General features: G+C 41.0%; 1 protein-coding gene across 1 annotated transcript in view; it reads right to left on the bottom strand.

Annotated features, from left to right (window-relative positions):
- Positions 1 to 230: 230 nt before the first annotated feature.
- Positions 231 to 16,955, bottom strand: part of LOC116973324 (ectonucleotide pyrophosphatase/phosphodiesterase family member 3-like) — a 74,075-nt gene continuing 57,350 nt past the window's right edge. The window contains exons 18-24 of the mRNA XM_033021282.1: positions 16,541 to 16,592; positions 14,789 to 14,943; positions 9,547 to 9,682; positions 8,992 to 9,066; positions 5,200 to 5,332; positions 2,716 to 2,872; positions 231 to 816 (exon numbers count right to left, since the gene is read on the bottom strand). Coding sequence (XP_032877173.1) covers positions 661 to 816; positions 2,716 to 2,872; positions 5,200 to 5,332; positions 8,992 to 9,066; positions 9,547 to 9,682; positions 14,789 to 14,943; positions 16,541 to 16,592 — 864 coding nt within the window. The 3' untranslated portion in view covers positions 231 to 660. The remainder of the gene's footprint in view (positions 817 to 2,715; positions 2,873 to 5,199; positions 5,333 to 8,991; positions 9,067 to 9,546; positions 9,683 to 14,788; positions 14,944 to 16,540; positions 16,593 to 16,955) is intronic.

Genomic DNA, 16,955 nt, shown 5'->3' with positions numbered 1-16,955 from the left:
TTCTGATTGGCTAACATGCAATAACCAATCTACATCTCCGTGTATAAATGAAAAAACAACTAAGGCATTTTAAACAATAAGCAATCCGCAGATCGTTTACACTACCGGCCACAATATGCAAGGCAGAGAGAACAGGTATTTCAAATGGTGGAAGACAATCAACTGAAACACTTTGTCCAGGATTATGTTATACCTTGAGAATCCCAGTAAAGCTTGCCAGATGCTAAGGCATCTAACATGATCTGTTGTGGTGATGGTTTTAATTAATATAATGCACAAAGAAGAAATTATGATTTTATTTATCTATTTTATTGCAGTGATTTATTTATTTATCTTGGTTTGTTTCCAGGAGCATCTGGGAGGAGATGAGATCAGCCGGTAGTCATCAGCTGACAGACATGCCTTCTAACCACTATGTACTCAGTGACATTGGTAAAAAAAACTTGAACTCTCCTGTGATGACACATCTAGGCTTACCAAACAGCCAAGTGGAAAAATAACCCTAAACGAAGGCCAATTTCTTTTTGTCCGGTTTGTTTCCTATTGATATTCCAAATCCACCGTGAACAAAGGATCAGATTCATCATTATAACTGTATCCCACAATAGTCAATTCATTTTAAACATCTGGCATTTTACATCTCAGTCCCAAATAAACATCTCAGTCCCAAATAAATGTTTTGAGCTGTAAAATCTCTGGAACTGGCTGCTTTCTATCCTGATAAAAATCAAGCCCAGTGATCAACTCCACATCCCGTACACGGGCTGCATGGGCCCAGATTCGTTCTTTAACCCACTGGGATTCCGGTTTGCCATCCTGCGAAAAAAGATACAGAAACAGTAAATCTATTAAACAGTCAAATAAAATTAAGACATTTGCTGCATGCAGGTTGGAAAATGTTGCTGGATCATGTAATTTTCAATCATATGCCTTTAGGTGGTTTATTTATGTGATTAGTGATGTGTCCTGAATGGGACAAGCTAAAATATTTATCGATGATACAGCACTTTTGATATTTCTTTTTTGCACTTCTCACCAGAGACCTCAAACCTGAAATGTTAACCTGCTGTTTCCATTTTTTCTTCAGATTGGGGGTAGGTTGGGGGGGGGGTCATGCAGTGCATGTGCCTTAATTAAATCTAATAGATAGAATAGTTGGCCTACAGCATGCAGCCATGATATTCTCTATGAATGGCTTGATCTTGACATAAATCCTTAAAAAATCCTATCACCTTCAATTTTTCTCCATCAATTGTACTTGCTAGACACTCAACAATTTGCTTTTTCATAAAGTCCTTCTGTATGAGTGCATGAAATATACAAAAAATGTTTCATGAATATGTATAGGTTAAATGAGTGCACTTAAGTAAGAAAATAAATTGCAGGATTTTTTTCACATTTGTGAAATGTTGGTGTTGGAGGATCTGGGTCTAATTGCAAGCAATTGCAGGAAGCTAATATGCAGGTGAAGAAATGGTGTTTGTCTTTATTGCAAAGGGATTAAAGGAAGCCTTACTATATTAATGTAGGACTGGTGGGACTGTACCTGGAATTCTATGTTAATTTTGGTCTCGATGTCTAAGAGCTGATATATTGCCACTTGAAGGAAGGCAATTTAAATCTACTGAAGATTTAGATTAGGTTCATTACTTCAGTTTAGATGAACAAAGGATGATTTACTTGAAATCTAATATTTTCATGGGGCTTGAGAGTGTATCCAGGAAGTATGGTTCTTCAAGCTGAGAAGATTACAACGAGAGATCAGATTCTCAAAACATGAGATCAACTATCTATAACTGAAATAGAGAAGGTTCTTCAGATAAAGCATGGCGAACCATTTGCATTCTTTACCTGAGAGGACAGTGGATGCTTATTTGTCGAATTTGTTCATAAAACAGATTTTTGGATTTTCATGTGATAAAAAAGTGTGGAGACATTGGAGAAAGATGGTTGTGGTAAAAGATCAAGGAACGGAGAAGCTCCTGCTCCTATCAATTATTTCCCATTTTCTCTCCCTATAGAGGAGGCCATTCTGTCCATTAACTCTAAAGTGGCACTTAGTATAATCCTTCTCCCCTACTTAGTTTCCCCATAACATTCTTCCCACATGCCATCAACACCCCAGATCCTCCTACTACCCACCTACACTTGTGACAACATACAGCTGCCAATTTATCAACCAGCCAAGCAGAACGAACATCTTTGGGATGCAGGAGGACCCGGGGGAAACATACATGGTCATCGAGAGAACATGCAAACTCCACAGTGTTTTAAAGATTCTTGCACATAAAGATGCGCTCTTCATGAATACTTGTTTCAGACGCTGTTTCTGCTTGTCCATGAAGTTAACAATATAACATTGATAAACCGACGTGCAGTGTTTTAAGGTAAAGATTTGCTGTTATTTCTTTATTCTGATTTAAACAGGGAATAGTGAAGAGGAGCAGAATGTTTCTCCTGTGTCCCTGATTCACCCCCACATCCTTGCTGAAGTTATATCTTGGCAGCTGGGTATCTCCAGAGTATTCACTGGCTGCTTCAGGAATCTTAGCAGATGTGGTTGCTAAAGACCCAAAACAGGATCAAGAACTATTTGGGAGGTGGTTAGTCCAGAAGAAAGCAGGTTGGAAATGCATCAAGATCAGTACAAAGCTGGGGCCTTGTGAAAATAAATCAGTATATGTTAAGAACTGAAAGTCTGTCGGCTGTACTTACCGGGCAACTTTCACTGTTATCCACTCGATGTGGTAGAATGAATGACATTACATCCAGTGGGCCTTCACAAGTCAGGGGAGTCTGAACAGTGTTATTACAGCTGGTAAGGATTACATAAAAATGCGTAGGAATGGGGACCTTTGTATTATTAACATACCTGGAGAAATAACATGAGAAGTCATTCAAAAAATGTCAACATTTTATCAGTGTCAGTGCCAGTATTTTATAATGTCATTGAATTGGATTCTTTGAATGAATCCCACAGCCACACTTGCCTGAATTCTCCTTCATCAGATCTACACATTCATTCTCGTTTTCCCCACACAGTCTGGAAGCTGAATGACGAGGCCCTGAGCAGTGGCAGTGAATTGGCCAGTGAATGGCAGTGAATCTGGCCATGCCCAAAACCTCCCTTCAGAAACATTTATTTTTTAAGAGTTACAACATTGAAATAGGCCCTTCAACCCTTGTAGTTCACACTGACCATTGATCACACATTCATACTAGCTCCATGTTATCTCACCCATACCCTACACATTGAGGCCTATATCACAGAGGCAAATGAACCTACAAGTCCACACGTTGTTGGGATGTGGGAGGAGACAGGAGCACCTGGAGGAAACTCTCACAGTCACAGGGAGAACATGCAAACTCCATACAGACAGCACCCAAGATTAATGTTGAGAAAGGCCTGCTGTTTTCCCTGGATCTGCCACCAAAACTGAGCAAAGCTCAGGCCAATATTTGGAGTGAGGCCAATTAGCAACATTTATGCAGTAGCCTACTGGTGAGCTAGTCTGATATGAGAACATGCGATGGTTCATGTTGGTGATTTGTTTAACCAGATTCAAATTGGATGCCAAATGAAAACATAAAATGCTAGTAATACTCATCAGGGCAGGTTACATATGTAAAAATAAACAGAACTAACATTTCAGATACAAGTCGTTTAGTCAGAACTGGGGAGGAGGCAAAGGCAGATTTTATTAAACTGCACGTGGGATGGGGAGGGTGATAGGTTAGAATCGGGGTGAACATGGGGAAAAGCTGTAAACAAGGCCATCTGGTCAATGCGCGAAAGAGAGTGAGAACATGGACTAAAGAGTTGAGGTGTAGTTGTGGAATTGAATTGAATTTACTTTTTAAGAGACTTGATGTCTTGAAATAAAATATTGCACTTTCCTTGGAAATATCTTTTTATTCATGATCACTATCTCCAATTTAAAACCGAGATGAGGAATTTCTGCTCTCAGAAGGAAGGAAGAATGAAAAAAAACATGATTATGTGGCACAGTGGCGCACCTGTTAAAGCTGCTACCCCACAGGGCCAGAGACCTAAATTCAATCCTGACCTCAGGTGCTGCCTGTGTGGAGTTTGTATGACCACATGGCTCTCCACCGGGAGCTCCGGTTTCTTCCCATATCCCAAAGACATACAGGCTTGTAGGTCAATCGGCCTCTGCAAATTGACCCCAGGCTGTGGGAAGTGGGATAACATAGAGCTAATGTGAACATGTGATCAAAGGTTGGCATGGACTCAGTGGGACGAAAGCTCTGTTTCCATGCTGTATCCTTTAATCAATCAAATAAATGGAAGGACACCACAGAATGGTGCCGTACAAAATGACTTTCTGCAGTTCACCTCCCCAGAGCTGCAGGGGCAGAGCCATGGAACATGGGACAGGATAGCACTGGAACATGCCATTTAATATATTCAATGTGGGATTGACAAGTATTCAAACTAAAAGATCTTTTCCATCCACAGACGAAAACAGACAGGATCTCAATTTAACATCTAGTCATAAATATGGCAACTGCTTTAGTACAACAATGGAACGACAGCTGGTCATAGATACTCAGGTCATTGGAGTAAATCTTGAATCAGCAAACTTCTAACTCAAAAGTGGGAATGCCTGAACTACCCATAAATGTGTTACACCTTGCATATCCTGTTATATAAATGCCTTGTAATCATTAAAGCAACTGGTAGTTTTCTAGACTTTGTGGCTTTACACGTCCAGACTAAACAAAACAAAATGAGCTATAATAACACATTTTTAGCAATTTCTGCATCACATTTGGTTAATAAATCACTTCAGGAATTTTAAATAGGTTGGTTATCCTAAGCTGGTTTAAGGGCCTGTCCCACTTTCACGACCTAATTCACGACCTTTTTTACTCATGGCCCTTGATCATCATGCTAGAAAAATGCCCCGACCTACTTGATGCCACGAGTACCTACGACTAGCATCACGACCTACCTACGACTAGCATCACGACCTACTTACGACCTCCTACGACCTCTTGACGACTATGCTGCGAGTATGAGTCAAGGGCAAACTCGACAGAGGTCGTGAATTAGGTCGTGAAAGTGGGACAGGCCCTTTACTCTTTCAATGTTTCTTAATTATGCTCTCACCCAATGGTAGTCAAAGTTTACATTTTGTATCAAACAATATAAAGTACAAAAAACATATTCCTTACTTTTTTATTTGGTTAGGTGTATCAAAGTGTCCATCGTAATTATAGTCAAATACTGGTCCACTCAATACATTGACTCCATTTTTCAGCACAGCCATGTCTGGCAGCATAACCATGTGAAAGTAATGCCAAATCGCTACAAATTAATAAGAACTTGGTTATTTTGAAATGTAATAAATGAAAAGATCTGTTTAATACCCCATTCATAGACATTTCCATAGAATTCCCTTTATTTTCCATGACATGGTAACAGGCTTCTAAAAAGAACAATTTATTTTAAGCTTTCATACTTTTTATCTGTAGCTGATTCATTGCAAGAAATATCTTTCCAAATGTCATGCTTTATCTTTTGGAGAAATGTAGTTAGATATTGTCCATCCTTGATTTATTTTTCAAGATTTCTTTAGTCTGAAGTTATCCTTATATAGATATTGCAGTACATATAATTATATTGCTGGGAATTCTGAACAATACTAGGTTTTTAAAGCAGAGGTAACACAGTGGTAATCGGTGTTTAAGTCACATTTTCTTGTACATTCCAAGAACATCATACCTACAAATCGATATTTTTTTAAATGTGCTATCCTCACCTTGTTTCCACACATTGTAGGTCTTGTCACTAATAGCCACACTATGATTTATCTTGCCAGAACCTCCCTCTTTACTTAATGACAATAAATTGTATTGTATGTATTATACCCATTCTAAATTGCCATCTTTCAATGCCCTCATCAAAAGGTTCAATTATCTTGTCTGCTTGTTGATTTTTATTTATCACTACCCCCATTATAGACAATAGACAATAGGTGCAGGAGTAGGCCATTCGGCCCTTCGAGCCATTCAATGTGATCATGGCGGATCATCCACAATCAGTAACCCGTTGCTGCCTTCTCCCCATACCCCTTGACTCCGCTATCTTTAAGAGCTCTAATTCTCTCTTGAATTATGCTAGTTTATACTCTCGCATTGTTCTCTCTGCTATGAATGTGTGTTTTTTAGTACATAGAAGAGTACAGCACAGGAACAGATCCTTCGGCCCACGATGCTTGTGCCAAACATGATTCCTAATTAAATTGATCTCAGCTGTCTGTACACGATTTGCATCATATAGAGCTGCATCATAACCTCCTGACATATTTAATGCCCCTAGCATGCATATCATACAGCTGTTTTACCACCATATCTACTTGTTCTGCCACCTTTAATGAGCTGTGAACTTAAGACTCCAAGATCCCTCTGCATATCAGTGCTGTTATGGATCTTGCCATTAACTGTATACTCTCCTTACATTCAACCTCCCAAAGTGCAATACCTCTCACTTCCATCTTCCATTTCTCTGCCCATTTCTGCAGCTGATCTATATTCCACTGTATCTTCTAACAGTATCCCTCAATGCATCACCTCCAATTTTGGTGTCATCAGCAGTCTTACTCACCAACCCATCTATATTTCTATCTCGAACATTTATATATATATATCACAAACAGCAGGCGTCCTAGCAGAGAACCCTGTGGAACTTCACTGGTCACTGGCCTCCAGCCAGAATATTTACCTTCAGCCACAACCCTCTGCCTTCTATGAATAAGCCAGTTCTGAATCCACACAACCAAGTCATTGTGAATCTCATACATCTTAATCTTCCGGATCAGCTTATAATGAGGGACCTTATTGAAAGCATTACTAAAATCCATGTATCAACACCACCCTACCTCATCAATCCCCTTTGTCACCTCATCAAAAATTCAATCAAGTTAGTGAGTTATGACATGCCATGTACATAGCCATGTTGGCTATCCCTAATTAGCCCATTCTCTTCCAAATGGGAGTAAATCCTATCTTGAAGAATTCTCCCCCAACAGTTTCCCTACCACTGATGTGAGGCTCACTAACCAATAATTTCCTGGGTTCTCTCTACCTCCTATCTTGCACGAAGGAACAACATTGCCCACCCTTCAGAGTTCTGAGACCTCGCAGTGGCTAGCGAAGAAACAAAGATCCTCGTCAAGGCCCCCATAATCAACTATCTTGCCTCGCTCAACAACCTGGGATAGATCACATCAGGGCCCTAGTTCTTCAAATGAGCCACAGTACCTCCTTCATCCCGATCACAAACTGCCCGAGCATATTTGTATGCTCCACACTGATCTCGTTGTTCTTCCCCTCTGTGAATACAGATGCAAAGAACTCGTTTGGTACCTCTCTGACATCCTCCAACTTCAAGCATAGATTCCCTCCTTTATCTTTGAGCTGTGCTACCTTCTCCCCAGTCACCCCTTTATATTTAACGTATGTATAAAAAGCCTTGGAATTATCCTTAATCTGACTTGCCAATTATATTCCAGGGTCCCTTTTGGCCCTTCTAATCGCCCACGATATCCTTCCTACTCGCTTTATATTCCTCATAAGCCCTGTCTGATGCCACCTTCTTAAACCTGACATATGTCTCCTTCCTGGCCATTTTTCTTCCTGACCAAATGTATAACCTTCTTGGTCATCCACGGTTGTTTTACTAGTCTTTCTAGTTCTGACAGCATCCTCCTTACTGGAATATGCTGATCCTGCACTTTGATCTACTGACCTTTAAACAACCTCCCTCATGTCATCTGTAGACAAACCCAAGAACAACTGCTCAAATTTACCCTCCTTAGCTCCTGCCTAAAAACATTGTAATCTGCCTTGCCCCAATTAAGTACCTTCCCCCAACATCTAAATCTGTCCCTATTCAAAATAATCTGAAAATCTATGGTTGTGAGCAAAGATCCTATAGCTAGCAAGATAGTCCACTCGACGAAAAAGATGTAGTACGGTCATGGGACGATTCATGGGTAATTTTCGGCCCCATTTCCATAACCGGCTTCCGTGTCCACACCAAAGATCCCATAGCGGAGCAAAGATACTAGTGCGGAGATGGAAGCTGGTTATGGAAACATCCTCGTAAAAATAAAAGTTCTTTGGTAAAAATTTTCTCCTCATTTTCAGAATTATAATTTATTAACACCAACTGTTCCCCTGCAACGTTGATTACACTGCGAGTCGGGTCGGGTTACCGAAATGGATGAAAAAAAGGCCAACGTTCCGTTCCGTTGCGTACTACACGTCAGTCCATTGCATTTAGCAGGTGTGGTCTATCTTGCTCCACTCTAGGATCTTTGTGAGCACTGTCTCCAAATTCTTCTTCCACTGCAACAACAGTCATCTGGCACGGCTCATTTCCCAAGACAAGGTCCAGTGTGGTCCTTCCTCGAGTCAGACTATCTGTATATTGTTTAAGGAAACCTTCTTTGATATACCTAACTAATTTTGCCCTGAGTAAATCCCGGTCCATTTTGGGGAAGTTAACGTCACCCACTACAACAACTTGTACTTTCTTGCATCCTTCCGAAATCTGTCTACATATCTGATCCTCTATCTTCTGCTGGCTACTGGGTGGTTTATAATATAATCCCATTAGAGTAGTTGCTTCTTTCTTATTTTTGAGCTCAATCCATAATGCTTCACGAGACATAATGCTTCACACTCCAGTATGTCTCCTCTGTGTACCATCTTAACATTCTCCCTGATTACTAAAGCCGCACCTTCACCTCTGTTACCCCAACTCTATTTTGCCCGAAATATAGATTAATTTCTGTATGATTTGGGATAATATTGGCTTCCAGAGCTTATTCCAGTGATCCAATCATATAAACCGTGCCTTACACAACAAGTGGCTGTATGCCAAGTAATTAAACAGCAAACCAAACATTAGCTCATGTTTAACCCTAATCTCCACCACAAACACATATTTATCACACTTACTTTTGAAAGCTTCATACATAGGCACAAGGTTGCTGGTAATTAATGCATCAAATTGCTCAGGGTCGTTTCTGAGATCTGCAAAAATACCATCACATATTATTAAATGGAACTAATATTCTGGTCTGAACTAATTTAATTTAAATCCAAATCCCTTCATCAACCGCTCCCCCCTCCCCCAACTCTACAGATCAATCAAATAAATCATAGTCTCACAAGATTTGAATAGCATATGCCTTTGGCCAGTTGACTTTCAGAAAATGAAGTTTGCCATTAACCTTTGCACAATATTCAATCACACTTCCACAGTCCTTCATTGACATTTTCAAAGTGAAATCCTGTTCTAGAAATCCATATTCCAACATATGCTCCAGTTGGACCTCTCGGATGGAAAAGTTTTCCAGTTTGAGAGTTACAACTCGGAATGATGACCACCAGGATAACCAGTTTTGAATGTAGTGGGATTGTACCACAACCAGTGGCTAATGGTGTTTAACTGAGATTCCTTAACACATTCAGTGCCTCTTGTCAATATCAAGCTATACCAAATTCACTTACTTGGAGGATAAAGAAAGTCAAAGGTCATGTTCAATGTGGCGTTAAGATTTGAACACTGCTGGCTATTATTTGCAACGATTCGAGGATCAGGCCGTAGGCAGTTCTGAATGACTGGAGGCAGAGGTGGAACTCCCGGCTGGTGAAATACAAGAAAAGGTTAAACATAAAGACCATGTCAATTTCAACAACAAATTCACAAACACAGACTGTAACACCAAGCCCCGTAACACAAATGACAGCCAATGGAGATAGGAAATGACTCCAGACAACATGTAACATTTTCACTGGCACATGACTACTCAAAATGGAGGAGCATGAAGAATGGCAATGAGAACCTCAAGTCCATGTGACAGAAGCCCAGAATAAAGCAAACCACCTCCATAACTACCCACCTGCTTCCCCCCATCAAACTCCTACCCCACACATGACAGAAACTGTGGCTCCCACATTGGCCTTGCAAACCATCTCTGAATGCACACACCTGGAGTGGAAATGAGTCACCTTCAGCCCACCAAAGAATCAGCAGTACCTACTGATAGTTTCAATTTAGCTCATGTTCCTCACATGGCTTATGTCCCCATCATGGAAAAATTACAAAAGATTCTCGAATTAATGGGAAGGAAAGCTCGAGAATGGACAACAGAGTAAGGTCAAGGCCAATTGCCAGCGGTGCAAGGGGGGAAGTGAATACGGAGGTTAAAGTGTTGTATATGAATGCGCGAAGTATGAAGAATAAAGTGGATGAGCTTGAGGCTCAGTTAGAAACTGGCAAGTATGATATTGTGGGAATTACTGAGACATGGCTGCAAGAGGGCCAGGGCTGGGAACTGAATATTCAAGGATATACCTCCTATCGAAAAGACAGACAGGTGGGCAGAGGGGGTGGGGTTGCCCTGTTGGCGAGGAATGAAATTCAGTCCCTTGCAAGGGGTGACATTGAAACAGGAGATGTGGAGTCAGTATGGATAGAACTAAGGAATTGTAGGGGAGTCAGTATGGATAGAACTAAGTAATTGTAGGGGTAAAATGACCCTAATGGGACTAATCTACAGGCCCCCAAACAGTAGCCTGGACAGGGCGCAAGTTGAATCGGGAGTTAAAATTGGCATGTAGTAAAAGTAATGCTGTGGTTGTTATGGGAGATTTAAACATGCAGGTAGACTGGGAAAACCAGGTTGGTACTGGACCCCAAGAAAGTGACTTTGTCGAGTGCTTTTGTGATGGATTCTTAGAACGGCTTGTATTAGAGCCTACCAGGGAGAAGGCAATTCTGGATTTAGTGTTAGGTAATGAACTGGATGTGATAAAGGACCTCGAGGTTAATGAGCCATTAGGAGGCAGTGACCATAACATGGTCAGGTTTAATATACAATTGGAGAGGGAGAAGGGTGGATCGGAGGTGTCAGTGTTGCAGTTGAATAAAGGGGACTATGGGGCCATGATAGAGGAGCTGGCCAAAGTTGACTGAAAAGATACACTACCAGGGATGAGAGTGGAACAAAAATGGCAGGTATTTCTAGGAATAATACAGAAGGTGCAGGATCAGTTCATTCCTAGGAGGAAGAAAGATTCCAAGGGGAGAAAGGGACGACCATGGCTGACAAGGGACGTCAGGGACAGTATAAAAATTAAAGTGAAGAAGTACAAGGTAGCAAAGATGAGCGGGAAGCAAGAGGATTGGATAATGTTTAAAGAACAACAGAAGATTACCAAAAAGACAATACAGGAAGAAAAGATGAGGTACGAAGGTAAGCTAGCCAAGAATATAAAGCAGGATAGTAAAAGCTTCTTTAGGTATGTGAAGAGGAAAAAATTAGTTAAGACCAAAGTTGGACCCTTGAAGACCGAAAAAAGTGAATTTATTATGGGGAACAGCGGACGAGTTGAACTTTGGATCCGTCTTCACTAAAGAGGACACAAACAATCTTCCTGATATAGTAATGGCCAGAGGATCTGGGGTGGCGGAGGAACTGAAGGAAATCCACATTAGGCAGGAAATGGTGTTGGATAAACTGATGGGACTGAATGCTGATAAATCCCCAGGGCCCAATAGCAGCCACAGGATTGGTCCAAGTCAGCATGGATTTACAAAGGGGAAATCATGCTTGACTAATCTGGAATTTTTTGAAGATGTAACTAGGAAAATTGACATGGGAGAGACAGTGGATGTAGTGTACCTGGACTTTCAGAAAGCATTTGATAAGATCCCACATAGGAGATTAGTGGTCGAAATAAGGGCACATGGTATTCGTGGTAGAGTGCTGGTTTGGATGGAGAAGTGGTTGGCATACAGGAAACAAAGAGTAGGGATTAATGGGTCCCTTTCAGAATGGCAGACAGTGACTAGTGGGGTACTGCAAGGCTCGGTGCTGGGACCGCAGCTATTTACAATATATATCAATGATTTGGATTAAGGGATTCAAAGTAACATTAGCAAATTTGCTGATGACACAAAGCTAGGTGGCAGTGTGAATAGTGAGGACGATGCTATGAGAATGCAGGGTGACTTGGGGGAGTGGGCAGATGCATGGCAGATGAAGTTTAAAGCGGATAAATTTGAGGTTATCCACTTTGGTAGCAAAAACAGGAAGGCAGATTACTATATAAATGGTGTCAAGTGGGAAAAGGGGAAGTACAATGGGATCTGGGGGTCCTTGTACATCAGTCTATGAAAGTAATCATGCAGATACAGCAGACAGTGAAGAAAGAGAATGGCATGTTGGCATTTATAACAAGAAGAATTGAATATAGGAGCAAAGAGGTCCTTCTGCAGTTGTACAGAGGCCTTGTGAGATCATACCTGGAGTATTATGTGCAGTTTTGGCCCCCTAATTTGAGGAAGGACATTCGTGTTATAGAGGGAGTAGGTTTACAAGGTTAATTCCCGGGATGGCAGGACTGTCATATGCTGAGAGAATGGAGCAGCTGGGCTTGTACACTCTGGAGTTTAGAAGGATGAGAGGTTATCTCATTGAAACATATAAGATTGTTAAGGGTTTGGACACGCTAGAGGCAGGAAACGTCCCCGATGTTGGGGAAGTCCAGAACCAGGGGCCACAGTTTAAGAATAAGGAGTAAGCCATTTAGAACGGAGACGAGGAAACACTTTTTCACACAGAGAGTGGTGAGTCTGTGGAATTCTCTGCCTCAGAGGGCGGTGGAGGCAGGTTTTCTGGATGCTTTCAAGAGAGAACTAGATAGGGCTCTTAAAAATAGCGGAGTCAGGGGCTATGGGGAGAAGGCAGGAACCGGGTACTAATTTTGGATGATCAGCCATGATTATCAGCCGAATGGCCTACTCCTGCACGTATTGTCTATTATCATACACCTTCCTGTGGCTTAAGAAGAAGAATGCAGATCTCCAGTAGACCTGCTGTAAAAGCTCTGTTATTTAGCTTGTGAACTTAAGTATAGAAAACAAAACTGCTAATTGTCACATGAAACATATACTGCGCAAAGTTATGTCATAATGTGGCTTGGGTTAGTATTAGAGTTGGAATCTCACTAAGGATGTGGAAAATTTGTTTTCTTTCCATGGGTTTTTGTTCTGTTCGGATTATTTTAATGATTCACGGCTTTCACTCCCACAGCACAAACACACCATTATTGGTCACCAAACCACAACCACTTCCACATCTCCCCCATGCTCTAACATTCCAGTGAGTTTTACTTGGACTTCTTTGTTATTGATAGTTGTTGATGCCTTAATTTTCTCTAATTTCATATTCTTTGCATTTTGTCTATTATTTCCTCATTATCAGAACATCAGTTTTCACTTCTATTTATTTCCTCTCTTGATCTCTCTGCACCACACGATTTCTCCTGTTTTGCTTTCCAGTTGTTTCAGTTGCATTTCAGTTCCTTACCCACCTCCCATTACTCACTTTCCTCTACTCTTGTTTTCTTTCCTCTCTTACTTAGTCTTTCTGTTCCTGTTTCTTCCTGACAATTCTAGGCCCAGAAATTACATTGTTTCAATGAAAATACATGAAAATACTTGGCACTGTTACCGTGCAAAACTCAGACCAACTTCTGGCATCCGATGTCTGCACTCAAATGCAGAAATTGTTAAGTCTCCACCATCTTCACAGGAAGTGCTGTTGTTATGAAGTTAAACAACTTATATTTGATTCTCAGTGCAAAAGAAAACAACAAGAAACATTCAGCCAGGATAATTGTGTCCTTAGTGGCAGACTGACATTGCTGGCTCTGAAAAGCTACTCTGACAGTTGTGCAGTTTCATTCTTCTACAAGATTATTCAAATGTTGTGAATTTACCATAAAATAAGTTATGCTTTTTTGCTTTGTTCTGATAATTAACTTCCTTTGTATTCTATACATATTTTGCAACTAGAGGTTGGATGGTGGCGCAGCGGTGGAGTAGCTGCCTTACAGCGCCAGAGACCCGGGTTCAATCCTGATTACAGGCGCTGTTTGTACATTCTCCCTGTGACCTGGGTGGGTTTTCTCCGGTTTCCTCCCATACTCCTACGACGTAAGGGTTGTAGATTAATTGGCTTTGGTATAATTGTATATTGTCCCTAGTGTGTGTAAGATACTGTTAGTGTGTGGGGATCTCTGGTCGGCACGGACTCAGTGGGCCGAAGAGTCAAGGGGAGAATGTACAGAATAGCAGTTAGTTTACATGAGATGTTAAAATGAGACCATGCCTACTTGTCCTGCAAATAAGAGTTCTTGTACCAGCATTAAATAAGGAAAGGGAATTCTCCCAATGCCACGAACAATAATCTCTCAACCAGTATTGCCGAAAACATGTTGACAGGTTGTATTTTATGTTTGTTGTCAATGGAAGGTTACTTTACATGATGTACATTGCCTGCTACTAATTAATCGAAGTCCTTGGTATTGCAAATAATATTGAAAGCCTCCTGGTGTCAAAGGCAAAGTGAGAATCTGAGGATTTGCACTGAAACGTAACCATCATGTTTTGAAAGCCAGCGTATTCTCTGCCTTATCCATAACCTTGACAATTACTGTGAAAGCTCTCAATTTTTTTAATGATTTTTAGTTTAATGATTTTTTTGCATGCCTTTCCATAAACACTATCTTCAAAAATCCAGTTTTGCTACTCATCTTAACCATCGCATCCTCTGTAAAGTACTTATTTTGCATTGATTTTACTCCTATTGTAAGCCAGGACTGGATTCGTTTTGTTGTGATTTCTTTAGTGCGGTGTACCTACTTAGTGACGGGAGAAAGTTAATGAACGCAACACACTTACCGATTTGTTAACAGTATATGCACTCCACAGAGGCATTAAAATATCAGAGCTATATCCAGTTGTGTAAAATGTTTGAGTCAAGAGACAATATTCGCTGTTGTGCTGTAAAACTCGTGGTCTTCCATAAGGCATGTTTTTAGCTTCAGCTGTTTTAACTAAAAAGACACACAAGATTAACATTATACATTTAAAGCTAGATTAATTTGTGGTAGTTAATAACTAGTGCAAACTCAGTGGGCTGAAGGGCCAATTTCTGTGCTATTTTTTTCTATGACAGTGATTCTAGTGTGAATTTTATGCAAGTAAAAGCATTTCATCGATAAGTGGAGAAAACAGGTATTTGTGTTGACCTCCCCTGAAAATGAATAAACCTCAATGGTTCAATGATCTCTTTATTATCAAAGGTACCAAGGTCCAGTGAAATACTTTGTTTTGCATACAGATCAGCAAGACTTTCATCATACAATAACACAATCCCCCGGTTAGTACAGAATGTGCAAAACAATCCACCTTCCCTGCACTCATCCAGTTTCCTACAAAGGACTCAATTTAGATAACCAACGACCAGGCATGTATAGACGTGGTTTGATGCGGACCCAAAATGACATAATAGAAATATAATAAAAGACTAATCTGAAAGTTGTTATGGGTGATTTCTCTAAATTTTTGCTGGTAAACTAATTTAATTTCTTTCTACTTGATGGGGGCTAATGTAATATGTATATATATTGAACAAGGTCAAATGGTACAGACTCAAGAGGCTTTGGTGAGAAGGCTGAGCAGAGGCTGACTGTAAGACATGGTTAGGTCTTGTTTTTGTGATTTTCTTTTTTAGTCTAAGGGTAAGTGGGGTATGCTCCTCCTGCAGGATGTGGGAGAACGGAGAAACTTCCTGCAGGATGTGGGATAATAGAGAAACTTCCAGTGTCCCCGAGGTCTACACCTGTGGGATGTCCACCCAGCTGCAGCTCCTGGCTGAATCAGTGAGGAAACTGGAGCTGCAGCTGAAACACCTCAGGATTGCCCAGGAGAATGAGAGGGTCATAAATAGGAGTGATAGTGAGGTGGTCACACCGAAGGTGCAAGCAGAAAGTAGATGGATGATCGCAGGAAGGGTAAAGGGAGTAGGCAGAGTGTGCAGGAGGAGAGTGTGGCCATTCCCCTCAAAAACATGTATACCCTTTTGAATAATGTTAGGGGGCGGGGGGGGGGGGGGGGGGGGGGGGGGGTGGGGGGGGGGGGACGACAGGGAAAGCAGCTGTAGCCAGTTGTTTGCACCAGTTCTGGCTCTGAGGCACAGTGGCGTAGGGTGAAGGCAGACAGCACTATAATGATAGGAGACACTATAGTTGTACGAACGAACGTATACCCATATGTCTGATTCTGAATTGAATAATGTTATGGGTATGTACAGGTACCAGTATCCCTAAGTCAATCTCTCTTTGCCCAAGGATGGCCTGTACATTCCATTCATCAGAATACTTTCTTGGAAAATTTGATGTTCTTTTAATAATGACTTCACTCATGTTCACTCATGCCTACCCTTGTATCTTTCAAACATGTTCATATTAATTAATATCTGCTGAGTGTTTTTTTTTTACAGTAGTTGATTAGCTGCTATAATTTAGTCATAATGTAGTTAATGTGGCTGCATCTTGATGCCGCTACTTAATACATTCTATTTTGCATATTTGCAGAACTGCTAAACAGCTTTCACAGTTAAACACTCATAAAACCATTACAGTATCCTACCTTGATCAGCAGTTAGGTTGATTCTGTTATTCATTTCCTCAACTGAAAGAGTCTAAGGGGCATAAGTACATTCTGATGACGTTAAGAGTTTAAATGTTCTTCCAGAGCTCCCATTATAAAACTCAGATGCGTTTTCTCCTCGGTATCCAGTAGCTCTGCGATTCTTCCCCCGCTCCCCAGTCGTATCAGGGACCCAAGTTCCCCAAGTCCTCATATTTCACCCCATCAGTCGTCACTTACAGCACCTAATAGTCTGACATTTTCGCCACCTCTAACGGGATCCCAACACTAGCCACATCTTCCCATCTCCTCCCCTTCCGCTTTCTGCAGAGGTCATTTCCTCCGCATTCCTTCTCTCGCTGCCTCTCCCCAAAACTAATCATCCGGACAGTTCCACTGTTCGCATCCATATATC

This window comes from Amblyraja radiata, chromosome 5 (genome assembly GCF_010909765.2).
Source record: "Amblyraja radiata isolate CabotCenter1 chromosome 5, sAmbRad1.1.pri, whole genome shotgun sequence".
Taxonomy (NCBI): Eukaryota; Metazoa; Chordata; class Chondrichthyes; order Rajiformes; family Rajidae; genus Amblyraja; species Amblyraja radiata.
Note: the sequence above shows the minus strand (reverse complement) of the source record. Positions and strands in the feature narration are given on the sequence as shown.